Source organism: Sorex araneus, chromosome 2, assembly GCF_027595985.1.
Source record: "Sorex araneus isolate mSorAra2 chromosome 2, mSorAra2.pri, whole genome shotgun sequence".
Lineage (NCBI taxonomy): Eukaryota > Metazoa > Chordata > Mammalia > Eulipotyphla > Soricidae > Sorex > Sorex araneus.
This window is the reverse complement of record NC_073303.1, coordinates 346769711-346783823: the sequence shown is the minus strand read 5'-3', so window position 1 is coordinate 346783823 and position 14113 is coordinate 346769711. Positions and strand designations below refer to the sequence as shown.

The 14113-nt window shown below is 42.5% G+C and overlaps 2 protein-coding genes across 4 annotated transcripts in view; one reads left to right on the top strand and one right to left on the bottom strand.

The window, feature by feature from the left end:
- The window catches only part of KIAA1328 (KIAA1328 ortholog), a 312654-nt gene extending 300738 nt beyond the window's left edge, over positions 1-11916 (bottom strand). For both annotated transcript variants that reach the window (XM_055129540.1, XM_004606086.2), the window contains exons 1-3: positions 11783-11916; positions 3279-3314; positions 1922-2064 (exon numbers count right to left, since the gene is read on the bottom strand). In XM_055129540.1, the coding sequence (XP_054985515.1) occupies positions 1922-2064; positions 3279-3314; positions 11783-11840 (237 nt within the window). In that variant the 5' untranslated portion in view covers positions 11841-11916. The remainder of the gene's footprint in view (positions 1-1921; positions 2065-3278; positions 3315-11782) is intronic.
- A 125-nt stretch (positions 11917-12041) lies between these two features.
- The window catches only part of TPGS2 (tubulin polyglutamylase complex subunit 2), a 35098-nt gene continuing 33026 nt past the window's right edge, over positions 12042-14113 (top strand). For both annotated transcript variants that reach the window (XM_004606085.3, XM_055129025.1), the window contains exon 1: positions 12042-12435. In XM_004606085.3, coding sequence (XP_004606142.2) covers positions 12348-12435 — 88 coding nt within the window. In that variant the 5' untranslated portion in view covers positions 12042-12347. The remainder of the gene's footprint in view (positions 12436-14113) is intronic.

Genomic DNA, 14113 nt, shown 5'->3' with positions numbered 1-14113 from the left:
CATTATGTCAGTGAGTTAAGTTTTCTTGGTGGATCATTCCTGTCTTTTCTTATCTTCTTCAAACTGAAGATGTACTGTTACTGTTGTTACTGTTTTTGGCATATCAAATACGCCACAGGTAGCTTGCCAGGCTCTGCCATTTGGGCAGGATACTCTTGGTAGCTTGCCGGGCTCTCTGAGAGGGGTGGAGGAATTGAACCCAGGTCGGCCGCTTGCAAGGCAAATGCCCTACCTGCTACACTATTGCTCCAGCCCATCCAAAGATGAATTTGTTTAGTATAAGAATGGTCATCCTCATTTTTTTTTAGCTTGTTATCCTATATGACTTCTCTAGTCTTTTACTTTTGAGTCTGTGTTATGAGGGTTCGAGGGCATCATACATAAGCAGCAGAAGGTTGGGTTCATTTTTCTGATCCATCCAGTCACTCTGTGCCTTCTGACTGGCAAAGTTCAGGTCAATGACATTAAACAAAAATATTAAAATTTTTTAAAAATTGTTATCTTTCTGTATGGATTCTGGACATTTGTGGAGTCTTTTGTTTCTTTGACCTTTCATATGAGACCATTTAGTAGATCTGGCTTCACCAAGTTAGTGACCAAGAATTTCTTTAGCTGTCAGTGAAGGTTTTACTGCACAATCAAATTTTGAATATTAATGTCACTGAAAGAAATATTCTTGTTCCTTAAGTGTGCTGGATATATCATAACATTCTCTTCTACCCTGCAGAGTCCCATTTGAAAGATATACTGTGATTTTTATGGGGCTCCTTTAGAGGTAATTTTTTGGTTTATTCTTGCTGCTTTCCAGATAATATATCTTTAGGATATTTCCATTTGATGTTTTATTTTTCGGTTTTTTGGTTGAGAATTTCTACATCTATAACATTGGGCATGTTGGCCTGCAGTTGTTTTTAGTATGTGATGTTCTTGATATAAAGTTAATATTGGTCTCATAGAACATATTAGGAAATATATCTTTTCTGACTTTTTAAAAAGACTCAGGTAACAGATGCCAAACCCAAACTTAAATTCTAACTGTGAAGACAAAATATTAAAAGAGTAAAATAAGTGGTGAGAGAAAATATGTGCTAAAGTTACTAACTTTTCAGAGTAATTTTACTCATTACTCATTAGATTATGGTCTTTATGGTATCTTCTAAGTAATTAATTTATTTTAATAGAATGTCTTGCTTATGATTAACAAAAGTCACATAAAGAAATAATGAAGCCAACAGTCATTATGATTCACTAACTCTATACAAATAAAAATGTGTACTTTTCCCTGTCTTTTTATTGCTTTTGTTTTTGGAATATACTTGGTGGTACTCAGTGGCTTCTCCTCGTTCTGCACTCAGCAATCACTCCTGACAGGCTCAGGGGATCATATGGGATATTAGGAACTAAACCCAGATGGACTATATGCAAGGCAAGAGACTGACCCACTGTACTATCTCTCTGGCCCCAAATAACATTTTCTTAACTAATGTTTAAAGCGAGGTACTTTAAAGTAAAAACTGAGTAATTTAGATACTTTCTATTTAGACAAGCATCAACAAAGCACCCTAGAGGTCTCTGTAATTTTTAAGAATACTTGTGATCATCTGACATTTTTTCAGTGGATTTTTTTTTTTTTTTTTTTGGTTTTTGGGTCACACCTGGCGATGCACAGGGGTTACTCCTGGCTCTGCACTCAGGAATCACCCCCGGCGGTGCTCAGGGGACCATATGGGATGCTGGGATTTGAACCCGGGTCGGCCGCGTGCAAGGCAAACGCCCTACCCGCTATGCTATCACTCCAGCCCCTTTCAGTAGATTTTTTACCTTAAACGACAAATACCAGTTATCTGTCAGCACAGAAAAATCAGTTATTGATCAGATTATAAAAATTTAAATATAAGAAAGAAACAAAGAGATTACTAACCTGTTCATCTACTGAATCACCTGCACCTTTTAAAGATTCCGTGGAGACGGAAGCAGCAGTCACCCCAGAACTCTTAACTTTAACATTAGCTTTTGGACTCATCGACTTGTGCCTTGACTTGATGTTTCCCTCTGTAGAAATTCCTAAGGATTTCCACCAAAAAATATTTCAAAATTGTATCTTCTTATTTTCTTAGGCCCTGTCCTCTCCCATTATTTTTCTTTCTAGACATCTTATGGTTTATGGACTATAACAGAGAAAACTATAAATTTCATTTAGGCTCTCAGTAAATAATCATAAAAAAGATCGTTCTGACAACATTAAAGATTCAACTTAAATATTTCTGAAAGGTACGTTGTAACTATTCACAAGTCTAATTAAAATAAATAAATTAAAACATGCCTTTTTTATTTTAACTTAGGAGTAATATCTTATTTTTCACATAATTATGGTACCCAAAGGGTTCCGATTTTCTTCTCTAGTAACAACTAGTAATCCTTAACAAGTCTATGACCTTACCAAGAAATTTCCATACCTTATTAATTATATTATTATAATTATTAAATTATTCAGAATAAAAATTTAATAATTTAATAATTATTAAATTATTCAGAATAAAAATAAGACTTTTCTGTTTTGTTTGGAAACCACACCTGACAGAGCTCAGGGGTTACTCCTGCCTCCATGCTCAGGGATCACTCCCACCAGTGCTCAAAGGACCACATGCAGTGCCAGAATGAAAGTAATGTTGACCATGTGCAAAGCAAGCACTTAACCCCTGTACTATCTCTCTGGCTCGTTGGTTCTTTATAGATAAATAAAGTATTCTCCAATGTCAGCAAAAGTTGACTTACCCAGCCAGTCCCTAGGGTAAGGTAGTATTTCTATTTAAAATGTTATTATAGTTTAACAGATTACAAGTGTTCAACTTTATGATATTGATGTACAAAGTTTCTGTACACCACCCCACTGAAGTGCCCACAATATTTTCCCCTCTCCCAATGTCAACTCTGTTCTGATCTTTCTTCCTCTCCACCCATCCCTCATTATTTGCTAACTGGCAAAATGGTTTTGTGGCATGCTATTACCTCCTTTAGCCATCCCCACGTATTTCAGACCTGTACCTATGCCTTCTCTTTACTTCCAAACAGCCTACTTATTCTCCACACCTAGCTTCCCAAACTGGCACTCATATCTATAATCATGTGTAGTAATTCAAATATTAAAGGGTCATGACAAATATTTTATGAAGTTAGGTTCTACTAACCATTATACCTAGAAATTTGTCCCAAGGATTTTTTTCTCCTTACATTTAAATGAAAAGGAAGCTTACAAAAGTAACATCAAAATATCATACCTGGAACATATACTATTGATTGTTCTTCATCAGAAACTATGTAGAAATACATGAAGGAAAATACTAGAAAAGAATGTTCAATATTCAGTACTTACTACAATAGTCAAGATAAGGAAACAATCAAATGTCCAACTACAAATGAATGGATCAAGAAGTTGGGGTATATTTACACAACTGTAAATGTAAGTTGTAAGAAAGGGTGAAATCATGCAGTTTGGCCCTACATAGATGGAACTAATGGGTATCATGCTGGGAAAAGGACAGATACAGAATGATGATCTCATATATAAAGAAACACATTACATGATCAAATGATCAATAAATGGCCAAAGGAAACAGATCTGGAGAGTTGGGCCATAGAATCGAGTCTGGAAAAGTATGGGAGGGTCCTTTCACTGGCGGAAGGAAGCAGGGGGCACTCTGGTAGTGAGTTTGGTGTTGAAAGTATTGTGTATGAAGCTATCAGTAACAGTATTTTATATATAGTACTTCAATAAAATAAAAATCTTACCCCCAAAATGTCCAATATTCAAATGCTATTTCTATCCTGCACTTCTGTAATTCATAATTTTGTCTAACCCAAAATTTACATTAGCCTTTTAAAACAAAATTAGAAAAACAATTCAATTGAATAAAATTAATCACTGTATTACTGTCATCCCATTGTTCATCGATTTACTCGAGCGGGCACCAGTAACATCTCCATTTGTCCCAGCCCCGAGAGTTTAGCAGACTCTCCTTACTCATTTTTCCCAACTATTGGAGGCTCTTTTCAGGGTCAGGGGAATGAGACCTGTTATTGTTACTGTATTTGGCATATCGAATACGCCATGGGGAGCTTGCCAGGCTTCCGTGTGGGAGGGATACTCTCAGTAACTTGCCGGGCTCTCAGATATATATATATATATATATATATATATATATATATATATATCCCTTTATGCTGATGTGTCCAGGAATATGTTCACTCATGTGTGAGGCTCGGCCTGATCGTGTGGAAAGCTGCCTGGAGCATGGCAGCGATGGGGTAGTGGAGGTCAGCTTCTGGGGCTGGGTCCCTTAGGGCGAGGAGGGCTCTTACCCTATAAATAAAATTAATATTTTTTAAAAATTCATCTTACATTTTATGTATCTTAAATTTTTTTCTATTTAGGCACTGATATTGCCAATATTGATTTACAATATTGGTAATGGCAGGATTTTATGCAAAAACCATTCCAACAACACACTCTCCACCAGAGTGTCAGCTTTCCTCCGCCATCTCCCAATGTGTCCCCCACCTCCAAATCCCTTACTCCCCTGCTACTGTAATATACTTCCGGTAAAAGAGCAACAATTATATTTTTTGTGAAAAGTTTTGAATACTTTGTTTCATAAAATTACTATCCATGCCTATTTCCAAGGCAGACTGTTAGGTTCCTTTCACTGATTTTCATTTTGTAAGTAAAGAGGTACATACTCTTGTTTGCTTACTACTGAAAAACTGACACATTATTTTTGGCATAAATAATTTTTAAATGAGCTTTAGCTTTGAAAAACAAATTATCTGAGGGTAAATCAATCATATAAACACAAAAGCAATTTTTAATCTTCGGCAGTGCATTCATAAAATGTCTCAGATTCCCACTATTTAAGAAGCAGAGGAAATCTAAAGAAATATTCTAAATTTCAAAAGGAAAAGTGATAAAAAGGCTAAAATCATATTACTATTGAACCTGTATCGCAAAACCATACTGCCCATAAAGAAGAGAGAGAGTGTGAGAAAGTGAGAAAAGAGTCTGCATGGAGAAAGGCTGGGGTGGTGGGGAAAGTGGTGGTGGGAAATATGACTGACTGCACTCATCTGTGGAATACAAAATAGCATAATATGAGACTAACACAGAAAAACAGTAGAGATAAGGGCCAGGAAGATCACACCGTGGTTTGGAAGCCGACCCCACAAGCTGGGGGAAAAGACTGTTAGAATGGAGAAGGAAGCATTAAGTAAATGATGATTGGAAGGATCGCCCACGATAGGAGATGTGCGCTGAAAATAGACCAAGGACCAAACACAATGACCTCTTAGTATCTGTATTGCAAATCATAATGTCCAAAATTAGAGAGAAAGAAAGACTGTACCTGCCAGAGTGGCAAGGAGTGGGGTAGGGTGGGGGTCATGGGTGGAACACTCGGAACAATGGTGGTGGGAAATGTGCACTGATGGAGGAATGGGTGCTCCAGCATTGTTTGATTGTAAAGCAATCTTGCAAGTCTGTAACCATCTCAGTGTGATCCAATAAAACTTCTTAAAAAAAAAACACACAATCATGAACAACTTTGCAACTGTGTATCTCATGGTGATTCAATTTAAAAAAAAGGGGGGGCTCTCAGACCCCTCAGACCTGTGTGCACCTTTAGATCTAGAGTCACTGCTAGGGCTGGGACCCGCTGTTGTTGAGAGCATTTAAGAAAATTTAAGTGTTTACATAATTATGTATCTAACTTTACATTTAGTAATTAAATGTTTTGGGACTCAAAAAATTTTTTTAAAAAATAAATAAGGGGGGGGTGGCTGGAGCAATAGCATAGCAGGTAGGACATTTGCCTTGCACGAGGCAGACCCGGTTCGATTCCCATTATCCCATATAGTCCCCTGAGCACCACCAGGTGTAATTCCTGAGTGCAGAGCCAGAAGTAACCCCTGTGCATTGCCAGGTGTGACCCAAAAAAAGCAAAAACAAAACAAAACAAAAACCTACTACTGAAAGAAAAACAATAAAATAGCAAAACTTTTTATCCAGGAACAAAATTTTATTGAGAACTATATCTATATCCAGACTAGCTTACAACTCTCTAGAACACTTACAGAAAGGATGAATCTATAAATAATTTTATCCAAAGATCCAGAAAGTTCCAAAATTTTCTATTTATTTATAAAACAATTTTTCCCCAAAGTTTCTAGACTGTTTCTCAACTACTTCCTTGCTAAGAAATACAGGTTAAAAATGATTTTAATAACATTCTAAAAGTCCATTTCAGGGGTCTGGAGTACAGAAGGTAGGCATACTTGCCTGACATGTGGCTGACCCAGGTTAGATAGATCCCTGGCACCCCATATGGCATATGAGTCCTTCTGAGTTCTGTCAGGTCTGATCCCTGAGAGGAATGTCAGAAGAAAACCCTTAACACTACTCAATGTGGCTCCATAAAACAAAATTAAAAAAAAAATCTATTTCAGCTTAGGATCTACTCTTGTTATGTGTTTTCAGAGAATGTTGATTGGAAATTTAAAATCTCTTAAACATTGAGGTTCAAAATTAGAAAATTTTTAAAAGCATACATTATAAGTAAACAAAAGTATTAGGTTCCACAACTGCAAAGAAAATGATATACACTTGAAAGACTCCAAGTTCCCTGTTAAAACAATCTAAATTTAAACAAAAAAAGCAAAACAAAACCTTCCCCAGCGTGAGTGACTGGAAATTCCATTCCCCACCTGCCCAGGCCAAAAGCATGGGAGTTCTTTTTTTATTCCTATTTTCATCATAATTCATACTCTGAAAAATCTTACTGACTCCACCTTTAAAATATATCTGCAGTCCAACCACTTATCAATGGTATCATCAACACTATTACTTTGATCCGGGTCACCTTTTCCTTTCACCAGGATTACTACAATAACCTTGAACTGATCTCTTATTTAGGGGGCATGAGCCTTGAATATCTCATTCTGTACACAATAGTAAAAATTATCTTTTCCTTTTTTTTTCTTTTTTTTCTTTTTAGGATACCACTCGGCAATGCTCAGGGGTTACTCCTGGCTCTGCACTCAGGAATTATTCCTAGCGGTGCTCAGGGGGCCATATGGGATGCTGGGGATCAAACCCAGGTCAGCTGCATGCAAGGCAAATGCCCTCCCCGCTGTACTACTTCTCTGGCTCTGATCTTTTTTCTTTTAAGAAAGAAAACCAAAAAAACTGATTTGACTTTATTTTTGTGGTATACCCTGCAGTGCTCACAGTTTATTCCTAACTTTGTGCTCAGGGATCACTCCTGGTGGGATCAGGGGACACATGGGGTGCCAGGTACTGAACCTGAGTCAGTTGCATGCAAGCACCCTATCCACCATACTTTAGCACTAGCTCCTCAAAATAATCTTTTAAAAACACGTCGTTTCTAATTTATGTGACAAGTCAAAGTATTTACAGGGGGGCCGGAGCGATAGTACAGGGGGTAGGGCATTTGCCTTGCACGCGGCCGACCCGGGTTCGATCCCCGGCATCCCATATGGTCCCCCAAGCACCGCCTGGAGTAATTCCTGAGTGCAAAGCCAGGAGTAACCCTGAGCATCGCTGGGTGTGACCCAAAAAGCAAAAAAAAAAAAAAAGTATTTACAGGGATCTAAAATGCTTGAGATCTTGTCTTTCCACTCTAAAAAAGACATGTTTCCACTCTGACCTCATATCCTATTATTTACCTCATGTATTCCTGGCTTCTTTACCATGGCTTATGAGTTATACACAAGCTCCTTATCAGAGTTTTGGCATTTATAAATTCTTTCACCCAAGTACCTTCACGAATCACTCCTTTACATCCTTTATGATGATGATCTTATGTCACCCTCCAATGGAGGTAGAATTCTCCCTTTCCTTCCTGCAACTATCCATACTCTCAATACCTTACCCCCCCCCCACACACACACAATACACACCCCATCATAATGGATATCCTTTTCATGTCTTACTTTTCTCCAAAGAACCTAAAATATTAAAACAGGTATGATATATCCTATTTACTTTTGACTTCATCTCATTTCACTAAAATACTGAGAGGAATATTTTAAGTACGGGGAGGGTTTTTTTCTTGTTTTGGTCAATGACGTATTGCCAAGCATCCAAGAATCTCTTATAGAAAACCATCTGTGATATAGTTAATTTGACATTCACTTAATTTTGTGTATCACTGTCTAACAACTTTCATTGTTGCCTTTCTCCTTTTATTCTATTAAAATATACAGGCAAATAGGGACACAGTAATATCAGGAAGTGATTCTTGAGCATAGAGCCAGGGTAAGATGAGCACTATCAGGTGTGCCAAAAACTTAAATACACACACACACACACACACACACACACACACACACACACACACACACACTCTCAAACACACATGGTGAGAGTCTAAGCTCATTTGTAACACCCATGTTAAATTTCTTTTCAAAGTGAAAAAAGCCACCAAAAAATATTAGTAACACTGACCTCAATAAAAGTTTGAAAAATATCTGAAATTACCTCGATCCAATGTAAAAGATTTTTTGTAATCTATCTTTATCACATTATCTTAAGAATATAAATATTTAATTCCTTCGAATAGAGATTTCTAACAATCATGTATTTCATGAGAAAGTCAAGAGATATCACTATATATATTAATATATATAACAATATATATCAAACATATTTGAACTTTGTATCAGGTTATATGAACCACCTTAGTTCTACTTTGGTTTCGTAGGCTGCACCTCAATAATGCAAATGCACCACATTACAAAAGGATCCTCAATCATTAATGATAGTACCAATCTATTCAAATACCCAGAATAAAATAAAGGACAAAAAACGTAGGGAAAAAACTATACCTACCCAGTATAAAGAAAAAAAAAAACCCAAATGAGTACTAGATACTCTAAATTTTTGAGACACCAGCAATAAGTGTATATAATTATTGACTACAATGACTTTCCTAGAGAGTATTTTAATATCAACATAAAGTCTATTTTAATTGAATATTCAATGGCAGAGGTTACAGTTATTTAATGCTTTCTCATTTGCTTGATTTTGGAGTCACACCTGGCAGAGTTCAGGTCTTATTTCTGCTCAGGGAACACTCTATGCAGTGGCAAGAATTGATCACAGGTTGCCCAAGTGCAAAATAAGTGCCTACCTGCTGAACTAGCTCTCCAATCCTACTTAATGTTGGCACTAGGTCCCTTATAGTTTATATTTTATTCATATTTGTTTATATTGGTTAATATCAAGTTACCATTACTATTAAGGATCACATACTTGACAGCATTTAAGCAATCAAATGTAGATACTGCAGAAATACTAACTTTCGATAGTACCAGGAACTATAATGAAAAAAAGTAGTTTACAAAAGGGATATGTCACTCGCATATATATGTATATATATATGTATGTGTGTATATGTGTACATAAAACTCCACACATGACAACATGGTACACTGTTTACACACTAGGTACAAAGACATACCTTGTGTAAAACAGTACTGCTGAATCACTATGTAGAGGAGATGTGAAACTCATAAGAACAACAGTTTAAAAAGAAAGGTCACATTCTTCAGATACAAATGATCTGTCTTCACATGATGAAAATTTAGACACTGGGAAATTCCTTAACCACTTCTCTATTTAAGAAGAACAAAGCAATGACACTTTTTTAATAGTGTGAAAAGAATGCCAGATAATAAATACTACAGCTTATCTGTTAAAAGTTCTATTGAAAAAGCTTTTGGGTAGTTTGGTAAATCATCTATATGATGAGAAAAAAAATCAAGAGTCAAAGACACATGATTACATCAATGATTACTATCTTTGTGCTTTTTAGTAAAGATTGGTAACAGAGTTACATTGACACGGTTTATTTATACATTCTTCTGAGGGTGGATGTTAATTCTTCTTGTGGACTACGCTGGGCAACCAGGTGACTCTACTAACCCTGTAAATCTTTTTACACATCTGAATTTCTATAACATATAGTCCACATTTTCCCCATAAACTTTTAGTTCACTTTCAAGTGGAAGGTGCGTATTTTATATTAATTTTAAGAGTGAGGGAGAGTGCACAAGAAAAGGAAAGATACGGGATTTCTACTTTAAGAACGGTATGAGAAGACTGCAGGAATAAATGAGCAAAGGCCTGTAAGACTAAGAATTAGGTCCAGTTCACACATACACCTGAAAATTTATTAATTCCACTACAACAAAATGCCCCTTCCCCAGCATAACATCCTCTTTTACTGTACATCAGAACAAAATCTCATCGGTCCTAAGGAAAGTTAAGGAATTGTAACCAAAACTACATAGGTAGTTATAAAAAGCACACTGAAGTGGGACATTACAAATGAAAAACCTTCAAATAGCTCCTGTCACCAAAGTCCATAATTACAGAGCCAGAGAGTTGGTCATAAGAAAAAATTCAACCTAACTTTCGGATGTCCTAATTCAGCCCAGTTGGCAATACACACATTCTCTTCGCATGCCTACTAATAGGTAAATGGTGTGGGGAAAGATTAATTTGCACAGCCCACTAACGAGTACTCATCCAGTGTACCGCATAATTTTGTTTCATTCTTACCAAACTATCAAGAGACCAGAGGCAATTATGTTTAGAAAACTCATGGCCCTTAAACACTGAGCAGCATAAACGACAAAAAAAAAAAAAAAGCAAAACAGTTAATCCCAGGGAGTCAGTAAAAGAAACCGACAATAAAATTTTGTGAGTTTCACTGAGCTCCACGCAGCTAGCGCAAAGGAAGCGACCCGACTTCTTAAGTTTTCCTGAGCGCCAGGTAGAAGAACGTGCAAAGAATTCGGTCCAGTGGACCGAACAGCAGGCCTCCAACAATGCAATCACCAATGCAGGCAAAGAGGAGGATGAGCCCCAGCAGGCCCCCCAACACCGACTGCGTCCCTGTCCTGCAACACTCCTCTCCCAGGAACACGAAGTAAAGAATAAGCGGGAGCAAAGCGCGGGCCGGAACACACCCCCAAGCTCCGGGAAAGGACGACGCGAGGTGTCATTCTCATCACTAGATCAGCATCAGTACCGGGGGGGGGGGGGGAAGGGGGGAGGGGCGTGGAGGGGGAAGAAACCCCCGCCGCTGCGTGGCCCTGAAACAATCCCGGAACTTCACACTGACTGGCTCTGACTGTACCAAGCGACAAGTCCTCACGGTTTCCAAGCGCTCGTGTCTTACTCCTCCCAGACCGGGTCGCGGCGTCAGCCAAGCCGCACGCGGTGCGTCTCTGGAAACTCTGGCCAGCCAGAGACATCATCGGCCCCGGCGGGTCTTCTAAGTCCGACACTGTCCAGACTCGCTCCAAGTGCGACCCTCCCCGGAAGCCCAAGCAAACAGGCTGTGGGGTCCGGCCAACACCCTTTTCTCCTCCCCTCGCGCCTCAGGTCAGGCTCGATGGGCCGGGGATCCCCGGCACAGGCAAGGGTCTACCGAGGGGCCGCGCCGCGCTGGTGAACATCTCTGGAGAGGGCACCCGCCCCCCGACGATGCCACCTAATAACCCCGAAGCGGGAGCGGTGCTGGGGGGAATGGCATCCCCGAGGCAGCGGCGGCCCGCCAGCACGGCCCCGCCCCCCGCCCCGGGATGAGCGCCGCGTTTTTCCGCTCCGCTGAGGCGGTCCCACGCGGACACTCGCCGCCGGGCTGCCCCCACCCACGGCAGCGGGACGGGCGCCGGCGCCCCCTGCCCGGCGGGCAAAGGATACGGTCCCGGGTCCAGAACGCCGCCGCGCCCCGGCGGGAGGGGCCCGCCGCGGCCGCCATCTTGAAACAACCGCCACTCGGGGCGTAGCGCCGCGGCCGCCACGCCCCGTCCTTCAGAGCCGGCCCCCATTGGCCGTCCGGTGCCGAGGCCCGCCCCCGCCTGCAGGTCCGGCCTCGGCTGGCCGGGAAGGGCCACGCCCCGTCCTCCAGAGCCGGTCCCCATTGGCCGTCGGGAGCCGAGGCCCGCCCCCGCCTGCGAGTCCGGCCTCGGCGGGCCGGGAAGGGCCAGGCTGAGGTGCCGCAGTGTCGGGGCAACGCGGCGTCGGGCGCTCGCCGAGACCTCGGGGACGGGTGCCCGGCGGGGCTGCCGCTCCGCGCTCTTCCCCGCATCTCCCCGTCGCCGGGCTTTCAGGCGCCGAGCTGTCGGGCGCCGTGCACTACAACTCCCGGCATGCCGTGAACCTGACGGCCGAGGCGCCCAAGCGACGTCCGGGCCACCTGCCCGGCCTGCTCTCCCGCCGCCTCTCGGCCGCCGTGCTGACCGCGCGCGGGACGGCCGCGCGGGCCATGGAGGAGCCGCCGGACCAGCCGCTGGGCGCCTGCACCAGCAAACCGCACCTGGAGAAGCTCACCCTGGGCATCACCCGCATCCTCGGTGAGTGCGAAGGGCGCGGGGCGCCGGGGCCAGAGGGGCGGCGGCGCGTCGGAACCGCGGCTCGCACGCCGGGAGGCGTCGCTACTGGGAATTCCGTCGCGGAGAGGCGGGTGCGGGACTGGGCCCACCCAGGTCCCCTTCCCCCTCCCGCGCCCCTCCTTGAGCGTTACGGAGCAGAACCTGGAAGCCCTGAGCTCCCTCCCCAATCCCCACCGAGTGCCCAGCACCGAATCCTGGAAAGACGTGGAGGGACGTTTGACAGCTGAGCGGTTGGGTCTCACCGGGAGGCATTTTTTTTTTTTTAATTAAGCCCTTCTTCTAAGAAGAGAGATGGGGAGATGGGACCCTTCATGTAAGAGAGGAAAGATGGGGAAGCGGGGACCCTTCATCGAAGAGGAGAGATGGGGTGGTGGGGACCCTTCATCTAAGACAGGAGAGATAGAAAGTGGGTAGCCGTCATGTAAGAGAGGAGAGATGGGAAGTGGGGACCCTTCATCTCAGGAGAGATGGGGACCCTTAATCTAAGACAGGCAAGATGGGAAGTGGGGACCCTTCATCTAAGACAGGAGCGATGAGGAGGTGGGGATCCTTCATCGAGGTGGGGAGGTGAGGACCCTTCATCTAAGCCAAGAGAGATGGGAAAGGGGGACCCTTCACCTCAGAGAGGAGAGATGGAAAGATGGGGACCCTTCTTCAAAGAGGAGAGATGGGGAAGTGGGGGCCCTTCACCGAAGGGGAGAGATGGGGACTCTTCATCTCAGAGGACCGTTCATTGAAGAGAAGAGAGATGGGAGGTAGGACCTTTCATCGAAGACAGGAGGGATGGGCAGGTGGGGATCCTAGGTCTGGGAGAGGAGAGATGTGGGGGGGTCTATTGAGAGTGTTAAAGCAGCCCATCACCTTCCAGGGCCTACACGCTTGCTCATGAAGTTGTTCATGGGGACTCTTGGTCCATGTTTGCCTTTCATCAGACCTTCCCTTTGTAGCCATCACTGTTTTGGGGCCACACCCAGCTGTACTCAGGACTTACTCTTGACTCGGCGCTCAGAGATCACTCCTGGTGAGGTCTTAGGGGACCACATGGGGTGACTGGTCTATCATGTGCAAAGCCCAAAGCCACCACTGTCTTAGCAGGGCCACAAAGAAGAAAGCATAAACCATGCCACACTCGTGTGCAGAAAAAAAAAAAATCCAAACACAAGGAGGCTGCAGTGGGCGGTATTCAGCAAGGGCTTGCCGCTCAGACAGAGCAACCAGGTGTTTGCAGCCCTGATCTAGGGTTTAAGGTGTGTTTCACAGGAGAAGATGCTAGATTTAGATAGACAAGTGCAGGGGAGGGCATGGTTATAGCCACAAAAGCAAGGAGGAGAAAGGTCTAAGCAGGCGGGTAGCCCCTGATCTTGCCTTCCATTGCAATTAGAAACAAGTCCAGACCCAGAATACCTTACGCTCTTGCCCTCATCTTTTTCTCACCTTATTTTCACTCTGCTGCTAGCACAGTGGCCTCTTAGTTCTAGCATAAATTCATTGAACATGTTCCCTCTTAGAGCTTTTGCAATTTTCCATACCCTCCCCAGAAAATTAACATCCTTTAGATGTCTCTCCCATTCTGATCTCTAGTTAAATACTGCACTGCACTATAGCACTGTCATTCCATTGTTCATCGATTTGCTCGAGT